The 13,962-nt window shown below is 36.1% G+C and overlaps 1 protein-coding gene and 1 non-coding gene across 3 annotated transcripts in view; one reads left to right on the top strand and one right to left on the bottom strand.

The window, feature by feature from the left end:
* Positions 1 to 1,462: 1,462 nt before the first annotated feature.
* The window catches only part of HOMER1 (homer scaffold protein 1), a 114,539-nt gene continuing 102,039 nt past the window's right edge, over positions 1,463 to 13,962 (bottom strand). For both annotated transcript variants that reach the window (XM_036020458.1, XM_028509948.1), the window contains exon 9: positions 1,463 to 4,848. In XM_036020458.1, coding sequence (XP_035876351.1) covers positions 4,660 to 4,848 — 189 coding nt within the window. In that variant the 3' untranslated portion in view covers positions 1,463 to 4,659. The remainder of the gene's footprint in view (positions 4,849 to 13,962) is intronic.
* Positions 9,627 to 9,730, top strand: LOC114513970. Its single transcript, XR_003685892.1, has one exon. It is a non-coding gene; the product is annotated as a U6 spliceosomal RNA (small nuclear RNA).

The following is a 13,962-nucleotide window of genomic DNA, read 5'->3' on the forward strand; positions in this document are numbered from 1 at the left end:
CCTGAGGTGCAACAAGCAGATGTGTCACAGACGCAAGTCACATAGATACGAGACTTGCCATATGTACGCATGTATAGTAGGTTACCATAGATGACAAGATAAAACCATGATGTTGCTAGAAAATATACCGACATAAGAGGTTTTCCTATGCTACAGAAGGGGCTTCATTTTGCATTTATTAGGCACCCATTATCACCTTAATTTGGTGTTAGTAAAAGGAAGCAGAGTAATATATCTGTCCCTGGTAGATCTGTTGTGAAAATAACTGACAAAGAAGCGGGTCCGAATCCCACAGAACGGTGAATTCTGAATGTTAGGTGTCTTATGTTAGGTTAAAATCCTGACAAGACAAAACCAGGATCTTCTGAAAGCCTCTAAAATTCATTAGGGAAATCCCTACTCATTCATTATTTAAAATCAGCAGCAAGGTGGGAATTAGCACTTTATGTGCCTCCTGCTATCCTGCCACCTCTCAGATAAAATCTGAAGTCTTCACAGGCCTACTCCGTTCCTGGCTCTGCTTTCTCCCCTCCCCCAAGTCCCCTTCCAACCCAGACAGGCTCCTGGTGTCCTATGGGACAGACAGAAGTGCTCTTAGCAGGGCAGAGAATCATCTAGAAATCGATTGGGTCCTCTGGCCTTTTTCCTATTCTAGTGCAGATGTAATATTTCTCCCTACATCACCTGTTTTTGGTAAAAATGATGTACAGTGTTTCTTTTTCATCTAGTGTACAAAGCACTAATCACTAGGCAGTGAGTGCTGGTTTTTTTCCCTTCCACAAAAATTGTTAGCTATTTCTTGAGGCAATATATAAACAAAAAATTAAAAACATTTGTTTTTTTACATTCAATAACAATGCTTCAATTTGTGTGACATCTATATATCAGGTTCCTATAGAGAAAAAACTCATAAAAATTTAAGGTCCGATTTGATGTGAATTATTAGGAACATTTTCACAATTTAGACTAATGTGAATGATTCATCTATTTCCATTCTAAAATGATCTTTTCCTAGTAATTTTCAAAATATTCTCTCACATTGAAAATCATCTCAGCAAATTACAGTACAGTATGCTACTTGAGAAATTTTTAAAAATATGTCATTCTCAAATACTTCTTACCTGGAAGTTTTCTTCTTTAAGCTCTATATAAATTAATTTACTCACGAATACTAAAAGAACAATGTTAACTATACAGAAGACAGAAATTCATTGAAGACTATTTTATAACTTCAAGCACAGAATGTTAGGATGATAAAAGCATCTGATACCCAACAAGCAAAAGAATTAAAAAATAACAACAACAACAAAAAAAAACAGAAAACACTTCCACCAGAGAAATTTTCCCTCTGGCCTGCCTCTGCCTCCCATTCCAGAACAGACAGAAAATCAGGTCCACAGAAAAGAGCAGCCGAGCTGCACACTCCAGAGTTAAATAAAAACATGGAAGACTGTAGCACACATGTCAAAGAATAAATTTAATTTTAACAAAGAATTCAATTCTTTAACAAACAAATGAGTTTTAAAAGGTGGTAATGGTATAATTTTGAGCGCCCCTTTTTTAGTTCCACTTGAAAAAAAAAAGTGTAAGTTTTTTCCTCTAGTTGCTTCCCAACAGTTCAATGACAGCAAAACATTAAATCTATGAGGGTGCTGGAGTTCTTCTTTAGGGACAGAGATTCGACTTCATGAACTTTGTAAAATCTGCAGTGAGGGAGGGAAAAAAGAGAGAGGGAGAGAAAGAGAGAGAGGCAGAGGGAGAGAGAGAGAGAGAGAGAGAGAGAGAGAGAGAGAGAGAGAGAGAGAAAGGAGAAAAAAAAACTATTTTCCAGGCTGGAAAATACTTATAAAACCTTTTATGTCAAAGTTAGGACTTCACAAGAGAACACACTAATGTAAAATCCAATAGCACCTGTCAGATTTAAGTAAATGCTGCCATCATGTAAATGCTTTTTAAAAAATATCTGTAAAAGACTGAAGGAAAAAGATAAAGTACATTCTCCAGAGAACAACAAATGTATTTCAAAATAAAAACTGTATTTTTGTTTTTCTTTTTCTTAGTTGCCTTTTTTGTACAAGAATTCATAGTTATCATAGAATAACTTATACACAATGGGCTCAATCTCTGCTCTCTTCTGTGTCACTTCAAGTCCACATGTTCAGGCTACAGTCCCCAGCATTGTTTTCTGACAAATATATTACCACAGTTGGATCTAAATATAGATACATTATATAGTACTTGTCTCTGGGAAAATCAAATTTCATATGAAAACTTTTATTTCTATCATACAGAAATGGAGAAAACTACAGTAGGCACACAACCTAATTATGACTTTTAAATGATGATTCTAGACACTCTCCTACTGTAAATTAATGTTTAAAATAGTCTTAAGATTTTATTTATATGTGCACTTGTATCCACCTCATCCCATACACTGTACACGTCTAATGACACTCTGGGAATTTAAAGGTGCAGCCCTCAAAAAATTGTTAAATCACTTTTTTAAAAAAGAAAAAATTAGGCTCTATTGGACAAGGAAAAAACTCACAAAAATTCCAATTTTAAATTTCATACCAGTAGGAAAATATTAAAAATAATTTTCTGTATATACATATGGGTATATGTATATATTGAATTACACACACCTCACATATCAGTACAATTCAAGTGGAGATATTTTGATGAGTTATTTTCCCATTAAATAACAACTGTCAACATTTAAAAATATCATATTACATCATTAAAATAATTCACTTACCATTTCAAAAGCTTATGCTCTTTTCTTCTTAATTTTTAATTCTTCATAACTATATTCCCTGATCCCTAGAGTTAAATCCTCATTTAAGTCAAAATCTGGTGCTCTTTGTTACTCAGAAACTGATGGGTAAAATCACATCTATTTCAAAATTCTAACAATCAAATTGTATTACCTGATTTATCAGAGAAATATCTCAGCTCTGAGCTTGTGTACCTTCATTATCCTCCCTATAATACAGAGGTGAGAATATCTTAGAACAGATGGAGGTAACTTATGTTACAGCACATATAGTAAGTGATGATTAAGTGTCTGATAAAAACTTTGCAGAGACACCTGTGAAAACTCACTTTAGAAACTAACTTTTAAGAAACAGACCATTTATTTTTCACTCTAATATAAATTAATATGTATGTATTTCCATACATACACATGTAAAACAAAATCGTCTATGTTGAGTAGCTGTTTGTGAGTGAAAAAATGGTTACAAATTGATTAGTTTAATTTTGTATGTAACAATTCAGTCTTTTGGGGGTACAAACAAAAAGTCAGTGCATTTTGTAGACTTCACAGGATCCGACGCCTGAGCAAGCGCCTTGAAGCCCCGCCCCCACACGCAGGCCTGAGCAGCAAGCACGTATGGACTCCGGTGTGGTTCCCACGCCCTACACAGACCCGACCGCACTGGGCTTGCTTTTAAAATAGCCTCTTAAAAGAAGTATAGAAAGAAATGCATCTTTGCTAAAAGTCTTTTAAAATTACATCAAAACGACATTAAAATCTGTTCACTGAGAAGAGCCTATTGAGTTGAATTCCTGTTGTGAAATGCCTAGTTAACAGTTCAGAATATTGCCTTGTGAGGTTTGACTAGAGATGTGGCTGCTGTGAAGGTCCGGCGTGCACGGCTCAATCCCCATAGTCCTCTGATCCGCTTTTTGATGGAAATGGATCCCCTTTAAAACAGCTGTACACCTTAAAGTGATCTAGAATAAACAGTTCCCCAATAACCATAATTATTTGTAAATTGAAATGCATTGATCATTCAGAAAAAATTTCTTGCAAAATATATAAATAAAGGTAACTGCATATTCTGTAAATATACATAACATTGCTGGACCAGACCGCCAGTGACGGGCTGCGGTATTTCAGTACTGTCAAATTTATTAGAAATTTAAAAAGAAAAACTTCTGAGGGACACAGCTGCCTTCGTTAGTTGGCTTTAAAATGTGTAATAAAATGGGAGACGATATCTTCTCATAATTACATGGAATCAATACATACAGTGGAAAGAAAAGATTAGAGAACACCAGAGTGTACCGGAGTGGTCACTAGAGTGAAGTGTCTTCCAGTATAAAAAAAGGGAAGAACTCTACACACCCAGTTATAGTAAGCATGTTTCAATTAAAGATGCAGCTCTCTCTCACTCCTGGCAAGAATTAATTGGTAATGGCACTGCTTCTCAACAATGCAAAAATATCCTGAGAAATTATTCAGATTATAACAAAAGACAAGGCTTTCATCACTAAGTTTTTGCACAAAACACAGCTTTAGATATCATGAATAAATTAATGTGACCCAGACATTGTTAATTTCCCATTGGCTAATATCAGAAAAAAAAGGATTGCATTTAAGTGTCTATTTATAACTTTCTAGTTAACTATGGCCAATAATATACATGGAGGTAATTTGTAGTTCAAGTGTTTCATCTCTTTTTTTTTTCCCCAACTAGCTACAAGCTGAATTCTAAAATTTACACTGAAATATACAATCCCAATTTTCAAAAAATCCTCCTCATGGAGGGGCGGTATTTAAATTTTTTGTGCAATCTTGATGCAGAGCCCAAACAGTCCTATGAAGAAAGACAGTGTATTTTTTAATCAATTGGCACTGAAATTTCACTTTCCTTAGCTGCATTCTAGTAGCTTGGCCAAGTTATCTCGTAATTCTGTTAGTTCAAATATTTTTCCATCAAGAATTTCTAAGAGTGTCTTCAGATTATTGCGAAAAGCTTCTTGTTCATTCTGACTTTTCTCCAGACGTTGCTCTAAGTCAGAGAGTTGTCCCTCCAGGTCTTTGTTCCGAATTTCTACTTCCTTTAGAAACAAAAGTGTGATATACATACGTGTCAGTTCACAACGTGGAAAACAATACAACTTTTGCAATTAGTAATACTGAGGTAGTTAATGCAGTCTGACCCTGAGGATGAGCTTCTGAATCTCAGGTTCACACAGTTTTGGGAGATTTCAGATATTTACCAACTGGTTTGTTCACGAATCCATCTATCCAACCCAACAAGAATTTCCCAACTGCTTATTTTGTGCCAGGTGATCCCAGGGCACTTCAAATCCGGAAACAGTGCTGAAGACCCCTTGGGGGGTTATCTAACGCCTCACTTCTATTTCTGCTCCTGTGCTTTTCCCAACGCACAGCTGTTAGCAATCTCAGGTGAAAGCAGGCAGAGAAAACAAGGAAAATTATTTTTCTCTCCTTATTGGCAACTCTGGAGAAAGACTGAGAAGAATATGACTCCCTACGTTGAAGTTTTAGGATCCTCTGAATATGCTAATTATTCTTTGTTTTTTCTCATGAGTGAATGAATGCATGTGGTGGAGAATATAGCTCAATTGCTAAAACAGTGAAGATATCTAATAATTATACATATAAGAATTATAAAGCTAACAACTCCAAGATACTATAAAATAAATCAAGGAAGGAAAGAAAAAGAATCACAAAAAGAAAGTTAGTTCATGGCAACAAAATTTTTAAAAAAAATTAATAAAATCTGGCACACTAAGCAGTTTTTATAGCTCTAAAATGTTTCTAAGTGTGACAAATATAGTAAGTAATTCCATAAAATAAAATGACATAACAGGAGCTACAGATTTAATTTTGGTAAAAAATCAAATTGAGAAAAGGAGCAGAAAACCAGCTATTATACTCTAAATAAACTACTCAGAATAGCAAGGAGGTGAAAGTTACAGGAGTTCCCCCTTATCTAGGAGGGGGACATGTTCCAAGATGCCGAGTGGATGCCTAAAACTACAAGTACCAAACCCTATATATGCTGCATTTTCCTGTACATATATACCTGTGATCATTTTTAATTTCTAAATTAGGTACAGTAAGATAACAACAATAAAATAGAACAATTTTAACAATATACTGTAACAGAAGTTATGTGAATGTGGTCTCGTTCTCTCTCTCAAAGTATCTGACAACTGAGACATCTCCTAAGTGACCAGTGGGTGGGCAGCCTAGCACAACATGGACACGCTGGACAATGAGATGGTTTATGTTCTGGCGAAGTAGAAGAGAGCGACTCAAGATTTTGTCATGATGCTCAGAATGGCATACAGTTGAAAACTTATAAATTGTTCATTTCTGACATTTTCCATTTCATATTTTCAGACTGCAATGGCCAACAAGTAACTGAAACCATTAAAAACAAAACCGTGGATGACGGGGGACTACTATATATATCCTTTCTGGAAAGTTCACTTTTATATCTGAGAAGAATTAAGTTGAATGACACAATTTACATTCACATATGCAAATTATATGGGATAATGAAAACATTTTCATTAGTGACACAATATGAATCAGCCTCAGAAAATATATTTCAAATGCCAATACATCATTTAAATATAAATCTCTAAAAAATCCCATTAAGTCTAAAGGAGAGTAGAAAAAAGTTAATAATTGAAAGGCAATTCGGCAAAAAAAAAAGAGCAGTGCACGAAGCAGCCCCCCGCACCCGGGCAAATCCGTGTGCACGCGGACACACAGTGTGAGTCAGTGCACACACAGGAGACAGGACCTAGTTCAGGGTTTTGGGATTACAGGTACTTTTTGCCAAAATTTGTCTTAAAATACCTTAAATGTTAAATATTTTAGAAAAACAACTGGGAAATGACTTGATACATAATAAGAAAGTAACAACTGATTTAGGATTCTGAACATAAACAAATGTGTACAAGCTTTCACAGAAACAATTAAGATCAAGGCTTAAGCAAGGATGCCACAGATGAGTTGCAAGAGCCTGGGAAAATATAAAAGAGGGATAAAGCAGCTATAATGACTTATAAGTGAAAAATTTAAGGAATCCCAATCTAATCTTTTATCAGGTATGTTTCTAATCTCTTTCCTTTGAATAATCCCCAAGATGAAGATAAGTAAATTGACAGCAGAATCTGAAACCAATAAAATATTTATAAATTCGGAAGCCAAGTTCATGGAGGCTCTAAACTATGAGGGAGAGAACAGACCCCGGGATCAAATCTACAAACTCCACTCAGTACTGCACAGCATACTCCCTTGTTGGCTTAAACAATAAGCTTAAGAGTTCAGTGTTTCCAACTGCAAAAATAGAAGAAATGTCCTTCACTAGAAACACCCACTTCACCAGGCACTGCCCAGTTTGCCCTCTAATGCCTTCATTAAAAATGAAAGGCGTTCTTGTTCTCCTTGCCAATCAATGAAACATCCAAACATTTTCAATGGAGCAAGCAAAACACCAAATTCCCTCAGCTATTAAAATTGCATTGTTCTTTCTAGAGGTAGTTTCATACTCAAAAGCCACTTTTCTGATTGGAGGAATTTTACCAGGCAGATAACAAAGGGATCCAACACAATGCTGACAGTGCTGGTCTATTTTGAGGTGCAGAATGTGATCCTAGGGCAAGAACAGACAACCCAGTGCACACGGGCCAACGTGAGGCGATCAGAGCCCTGGATGGTGGCATGTCCCACTTTTCTACCTTCTGTCCATATTTTTCAATCCTCTCCTTATTGCCTTTGATTGTCTCTCCCAACTCATTCTTCTGTCTACTATCATTTTTTGTCCTACTATTTTTCCCTTCTCCTTTACTGACAGGTAAGCAAGTTATAGGACACCCAGAGGCCGGTTCAGCCCTGATAAATCACTAGAGGCCAGAATTTGCTAACTCCTTTTCAAGTGCTTTAAAGGGCAATCACTGAAAGTTATTCCTAGTGGGCAAAAGGTCAAGCTCTGTATTTGTTAGATATAGGCCTATAACACTAGAGTCATTAAAAAAAATTAAACAATGATTACCATCACCAATGGGATCAAATAAGGTTCATTTTCTATGAATTTAAAACCTGTATCATTTAATCCAAATAAAAGCTATGGAAGAACTGCCTTTATTGACATCTGATTCATATCTTAAGCTCTTACGAATTATATTATTGCCCTGTTAGATTAATGTTCATCTATAACAGGACAGACATATAAATCATAAAAACAAGTATTAACAATTCAACAGAAAAGTATAAGACACAAATTTTGAAGAAGACTATTCAATAATTTACTGAGCATCTTCTACGTACTTGGATTGAAAATATAGCAGCAAATAAACAAAGATGGCCCCTGTTTTAATGCATCCTAGAAGGAGGACACTGGCATGAAGAAGTAGTCACAACAGACTTCCGGGAACCCAAGGTAATTGTGACTGGGTATACTAATGTCTCCCAACCATCCTCCGAAACTATATAAACCAGTAACGAAAAAAAATAAAACTGCACAAATTAGACAACGTCAATGAAACTAGAAGAAAGAGAACAATATACACTTCAAATTACCTACAATTAGGAAACACAAGCACCAATTTCCAGCAGAGAGATTTCTCAAGCTCTCACTCTAACTCTTTGCAGAGGGCAAGGCAGGGTCCTGGAGGAGATGCAAGGAGAGGGAAGAGGCAAACGAAAGGCCTAAGACTGAATTCTAGTAACCCTAAACAAGAGGAAAGACCACGGAAAGTACCAACATACTAGAAAAAGAAATAAACAAGAAAGTTTTGGTAGATGAGAGCAGGCTATAAGAAAGGGTCTTAACAGTGCATGAGGAGCGATCTGGAAAGGCAGTACTTCTGAGAAGAGGGTCGAAGGAAAACAAGAAAGGATCTTGATGAACAGTATGGTCAAGGGAGAAAAGAAGGAATGCAGGAAAAGTTAGGATCTTCCAAAACAAAAGGAAATTAAACGAGTGAAGGTCACATAATCTCTCCTCCACTGTCTCCCCCAAAAAAGGGTGTTTTTGAATTAAGAATCTGTAAACCACCCAAAACTGCCACCCTGTTCACTAATACAAAGGTGCCCACAATCTTCATCTACATAAACTGTTGTAAGATAAAAATAGAAAATGATACTCTAAACACTTCAGTGGATGAATATAAAAATTGCCCCCCAAAATCAACTATGAAACACAAGAAAACTCTAACAGAATCCTCTTCTCTGAATTAAATATTCTCAAACAAATATTCAAAAAACAAGCTTGAGGTAGGTATTCAAATACTACAGAAATGGGCCAAAAAACTAAAATATAGAGAGTTGATTAAACAAACTCATGACAGTAATGGAAGAAAATGGCAAAATCATAACAGAAATAAAAACTGAATTATGAGATACTCAAGGAAAAATAGATTTAAATAAAAATTTTCTATTCAATATTACTTAAAAATTGAAGGGAATTAAAATGGGATAAAGTAGGGCAAATAGGAAGGCAGTAGTTGAAACAGACAAGAAAAGACAATACCATTACATATTGATGGTGCTCCTGAAGAAGAAAAACACAAAAACAGGACAGACCTAATATGTAAAACTCTTACACAAGAAAACTTCCTGGAAATAAAGAAAGATCTGAATCTACAACTTAAAAGGTCCTACAACGTACCTGGGAAAACTGACCCACCCTCAACAATCAAATCCGAGAAATTTCCTAGTAAAATTTTAGACTTTAAAACTAAAGGAAAAATCCTCTGGGAATACAAGCAGAAGGAACCCCACACTTTGAAGGCCAGAGATTTAAACTGGGATCAGACTTCTCAAAAGCAACATAAAAACATGGTAATAAGGCTCGCTTTGGCAGCACATATATTAAAATTAGAAGAATACAAAGAAGATTAGCCCAGCTTCCTGAGCAAGGATGACACGTAAATTCATGAAGTGTTCCATATTCTTGTCTGATTGTCTAACCACTATGCAGTACACCTGAAACAAATACAAAATAATACTAAATGTAAACTGTAATAGAAAAAAAAAAACAAACCATGGTAATAATGAAATGGCATTTTCAAGTAACTAAACTGAAAAAATTATGAACCAAGGCATTTATATCTAGCTGTCATCCAAGTGTTAAGTCTATTAAAAAAAAACCAGCCCAAACATGCAAGAAAATATATACCCATGAACTCTTCTAGAACATTCTACTACAGGATAAGCTTCATCCAACCAACAGATTACTGTGGAAACTTCAGAAAAAGGACTGATGGTGACCACTTACTAAATTTAATGTTTATCAAAGACACAAAGGTGGATGATGGTTAAAAAAATTAAAGTGTACTTATTCTGACAAGATAAAAATATTGCAACTGAAAATAGGAGCAAAGAGGAAAGGAAAAGAGAAAATCAGAGCAAGTATGTTATTACTGAGTATGTAATAGCTCAAAGAATATCATTAAAAACTAACAAAACAGTGAAAGTTTAAATATGAATATAGGCTACTAGGAGCATTTTTAAGAGGTGTAAGTTTAAAGGCAAGTAGAAATAAAAATAGAAATTCTGATGGTAGAGGAAATAAAACAGTGACATTGGACTTCCAGCCAAGATAGAGGTTTAGATAGATATACTTTGCCTCCTCGCACAACCAAAGGAAGAACAACAACAAATTTAAAAACAAAAAATAACCAGAACTGCCAGAAGATCAAACTGTGTGGAAGTCTGACACCCAAGGAGTTAAAGAAGAAACATTCATCCAGACTGGTAGGAGGGGCGAAGATGGCTGGCCAGGGTGGATAGTATTTACAGCAAGGTGGAAGACTGTGGACCAGGTGGTTCCATATTCAAGGATGGATAAACCAGGAGGAACAACTGCGGAGCAAGATAGACCATGCAACCGAGGGTTCCAATGCGGGGAAATAAAGCCTCAAGACCTCTGACTGAAAACACCTGTGGAGGTTTTGGCAGCGGGAGACACTCCCAGCCTCTCAGGAGAGCTCGTTGGAGAGACCCACAGGGTCCTAGAATGTACACAAACCCACCCACCAGGTAATCAGCACCAGAAGGGCCCAATTTGCTTGTGGGTAATAGGAGAAGTGACTGAAAGTCGATGGAGAGCTAAGCAAGCAGCATTGTTCCCCCTTGGACACTGTCCCCACTGACAGCAGTGCAGGGTGGGTTGCCCCATCCTGGAGAATATGTAAGGCTGGAGCCCTTACTACATAACAGGTACGCCGAAACAAAAACATATGGCCCAAATGAAAGAACAAATCAAAGTTCCAGAAAAAATACAACTAAGCAATGAAGAGACAGCCAACCTATCAGGTGCACAGTCCAAAACACTGGTAATCAGGATGCTCACAGAATTGGTTGAGTATGGTTACAAAATAGAGGAAAGAGTGAAGGCTATGAAAACTGAGATAAAGGAAAATGTATAGGGAACCAATGGTGAAAGGAAGAAAACTGGACTCAAATCAATGGTTTGGAGCAAAAGGAAGAAATAAACATTAACCAGAACAGGAAGAAGAATTTAAAAAAATTAAAATAATTTTTAATTATTTTAAAAAATTATTTAAAAAAATTTTTTTAAAAATGAGGAGAGGCTTAGGAACCTCTGGGACAACTTTAAATGTTCCAACATCTGAATCATAGGGGTGCCAGAAAAAGAGGAACAGCAAGAAATTGAAAACTTATTTGAAAACATAATGAAGGAGAACTTCCCCATTCTGACAAAGGAAATAGACTTCCAGGAAGTCCAGGAAGTTCAGAGAGTCCTAAAGAAGTTGGACCCAAGGAAGCACACACCAAGGCACATCATAATTACATTAGCCAAGATGAAAAATAAGGAGAGCATCTTAAAAGCAGCAAGAGAAAAGGAGGCAGTTACCTACAGAGGAGTTCCCATAAGACTATCAGCTGATTTCTCAAAAGAAACCTTGCAGGCAAGAAGAGACTGGAAAGAAGTATTCCAAGTCATGAAAGGCATGAAAATCATGAATGACCTACATCCAAGATTACTCTATCTGGCAAAGCTATCATTTGAATGGAAGGGCAGATAAAGTGCTTCCCAGATAAGGTCAAGTTAAAGGAGTTTATCATCACTGAGTCTTTATTATATGAAATGTTAAAGGGACTTATTTAAGAAAAAGAAGATAAAAAATATGAACCTAAAATGACAACAAACAACTATCAACAAATGAACCTAAAAAAATAAGAACAAAAACAAACATGAACTAAGCAAACAACTAGAACAGAAAGAGACTCACAGAAATGGAGATCACATGGAGGGGTATCATCAGGGTGGGGGACGGGGAGAATGGGGGAGAAGGTACAGGGAATAAGTAGCATAAATGGTAGGTACAAAATAGACAGGGGGAGGTTAAGAACAGTATGGGAAATGGAGGAGCCTAAGAGCTTATATGTATGACCCATGGACATGAACTAATTGAGGGGATTGCTAGAGGGACAAAGGTTTACCTTAATTGAACCTATTATCTTTTTGCATCTATGATAATATACTTTTGGAATGTCAAATTCCCTTTTTCTGGACCCTTCAAAGCACAGGCATAGCACCAGAGAAAGCCCACAAATCCCGCACTGTTATTGTTATGGTGGTAAATGCTTACTGTTAACTATCCCGTACCTACCTGTGTAAAAGAAGTATCTGTCTATCATTTTAATTTTATCCAATCCCAGAGGCCCTGACCCCACTGCTTCGCTTTCTCCTGCCTCCCTAACCTATTACCAGTGGATTTCATGTAACCCACTTATGCTTCCTCTTTTGATTGTAATGTATAAAATAAGGTGCGAAACTGCCATTTTCCAGAGCATTTTCTTAATCCGTTGAGATTCTCCTTTCTGGTAATTGTTATCAGTTTGGCTCTGATAAACCCACAAAAATTCTCTATAGGACTGAGTGTTTCTTACATTGACACAGGTAAAGAGATCAGCATAGCTACCACTTATTCTCAAATATTTCAGGAAAAAATAGTATGAATATATACAGAGAGAGTTTCAGAATGATAACACAAAACAAATATGGCAAATTGTTAACATTTGGGGGATGTAGGTGAAAGGTATATGAAAATTCTTTGTATTTATATTCTTGCAACTTTTCTGTAAGTCTGAAATTACTTCAGAATAAAAAATTTAAAAATAAAGAAGGTCATTTCATGTAGTGGTAAGTGCTACAAGGAAAATAAAGCATGGTAATATTATAGAGTTCTTGGGGTGGGTCAGGGTGGGGACTTGCAGAGTAGAGCTTAAACTGGGAAGGCAGAGAAATTACCATGTGACCCAGTTGAAAACCACTACTTTACACAGATGATTAAAATGTAGAAACATTTAGGCCCTGGCCAGGTAGCTCAGTTAGTTAGAGTGTTGTCCTGATACACCGAGGTTGTGGGTTTGATCCCTGGCCAGGGTACATACAAGAATCAACCAATGAATGCATAAATAAGTGGAATCACAGATTGATGTCTCTCTCTTCATAAATAAATTTTTAAAAAAAATAAAAGAAAATGTAGAAACATTTAGTAGGGCAAACCAAAACACATGACCTCATTCTCCAGGTTACTGAATGTCAGTGACAGGAAAGGGAAAAGGAAATATTCCATTTCGTGCAAGGAAACTTTTCTTTATGAGGGTTCTGTTTTGTCAGATAATTTGACTGTCTCCATTTAAATATAGGTTAGACAATTAGCCTATCCAAACCTCTGTTTCCTCATTGACTCATATAGATTAAATGCACAATATAAGCAAAGCACTTAGCATAGTGTGTCTGGTACAGACTAATACTCAATAAATGCTGGTCATTCTTATTATAACCTAGGCACTCCTAATTCTGGGTTTTCTCATCCCATTTATCCTAACCCTTCTTGAGGGTGTAATAAAAGTGTCTGAGCTGGCAGGAGGAGCCTTTGGTAATGAATTTTGAAAAATCTTTCTAACCATGGTTGACTACCACTAACACGGAATATATGTATATAAATTAGAAGTGTACTAATTACTCAGAAAAAAGTGAGTAACATTAATTAGATTGAGGAAATAAAAAGAGCACTAACTTGGCTTCCATTAGGGTACAACTATTGCTTTAATTCGTACATTAATTCTATGTAAAAAATGAGCACAATTTCTAAACTGAATGAAATCCATTTGAGAAATTTTCTTAAAATTCAGAATATTTTTATGTTAAA

Source organism: Phyllostomus discolor, chromosome 3, assembly GCF_004126475.2.
Source record: "Phyllostomus discolor isolate MPI-MPIP mPhyDis1 chromosome 3, mPhyDis1.pri.v3, whole genome shotgun sequence".
Lineage (NCBI taxonomy): Eukaryota > Metazoa > Chordata > Mammalia > Chiroptera > Phyllostomidae > Phyllostomus > Phyllostomus discolor.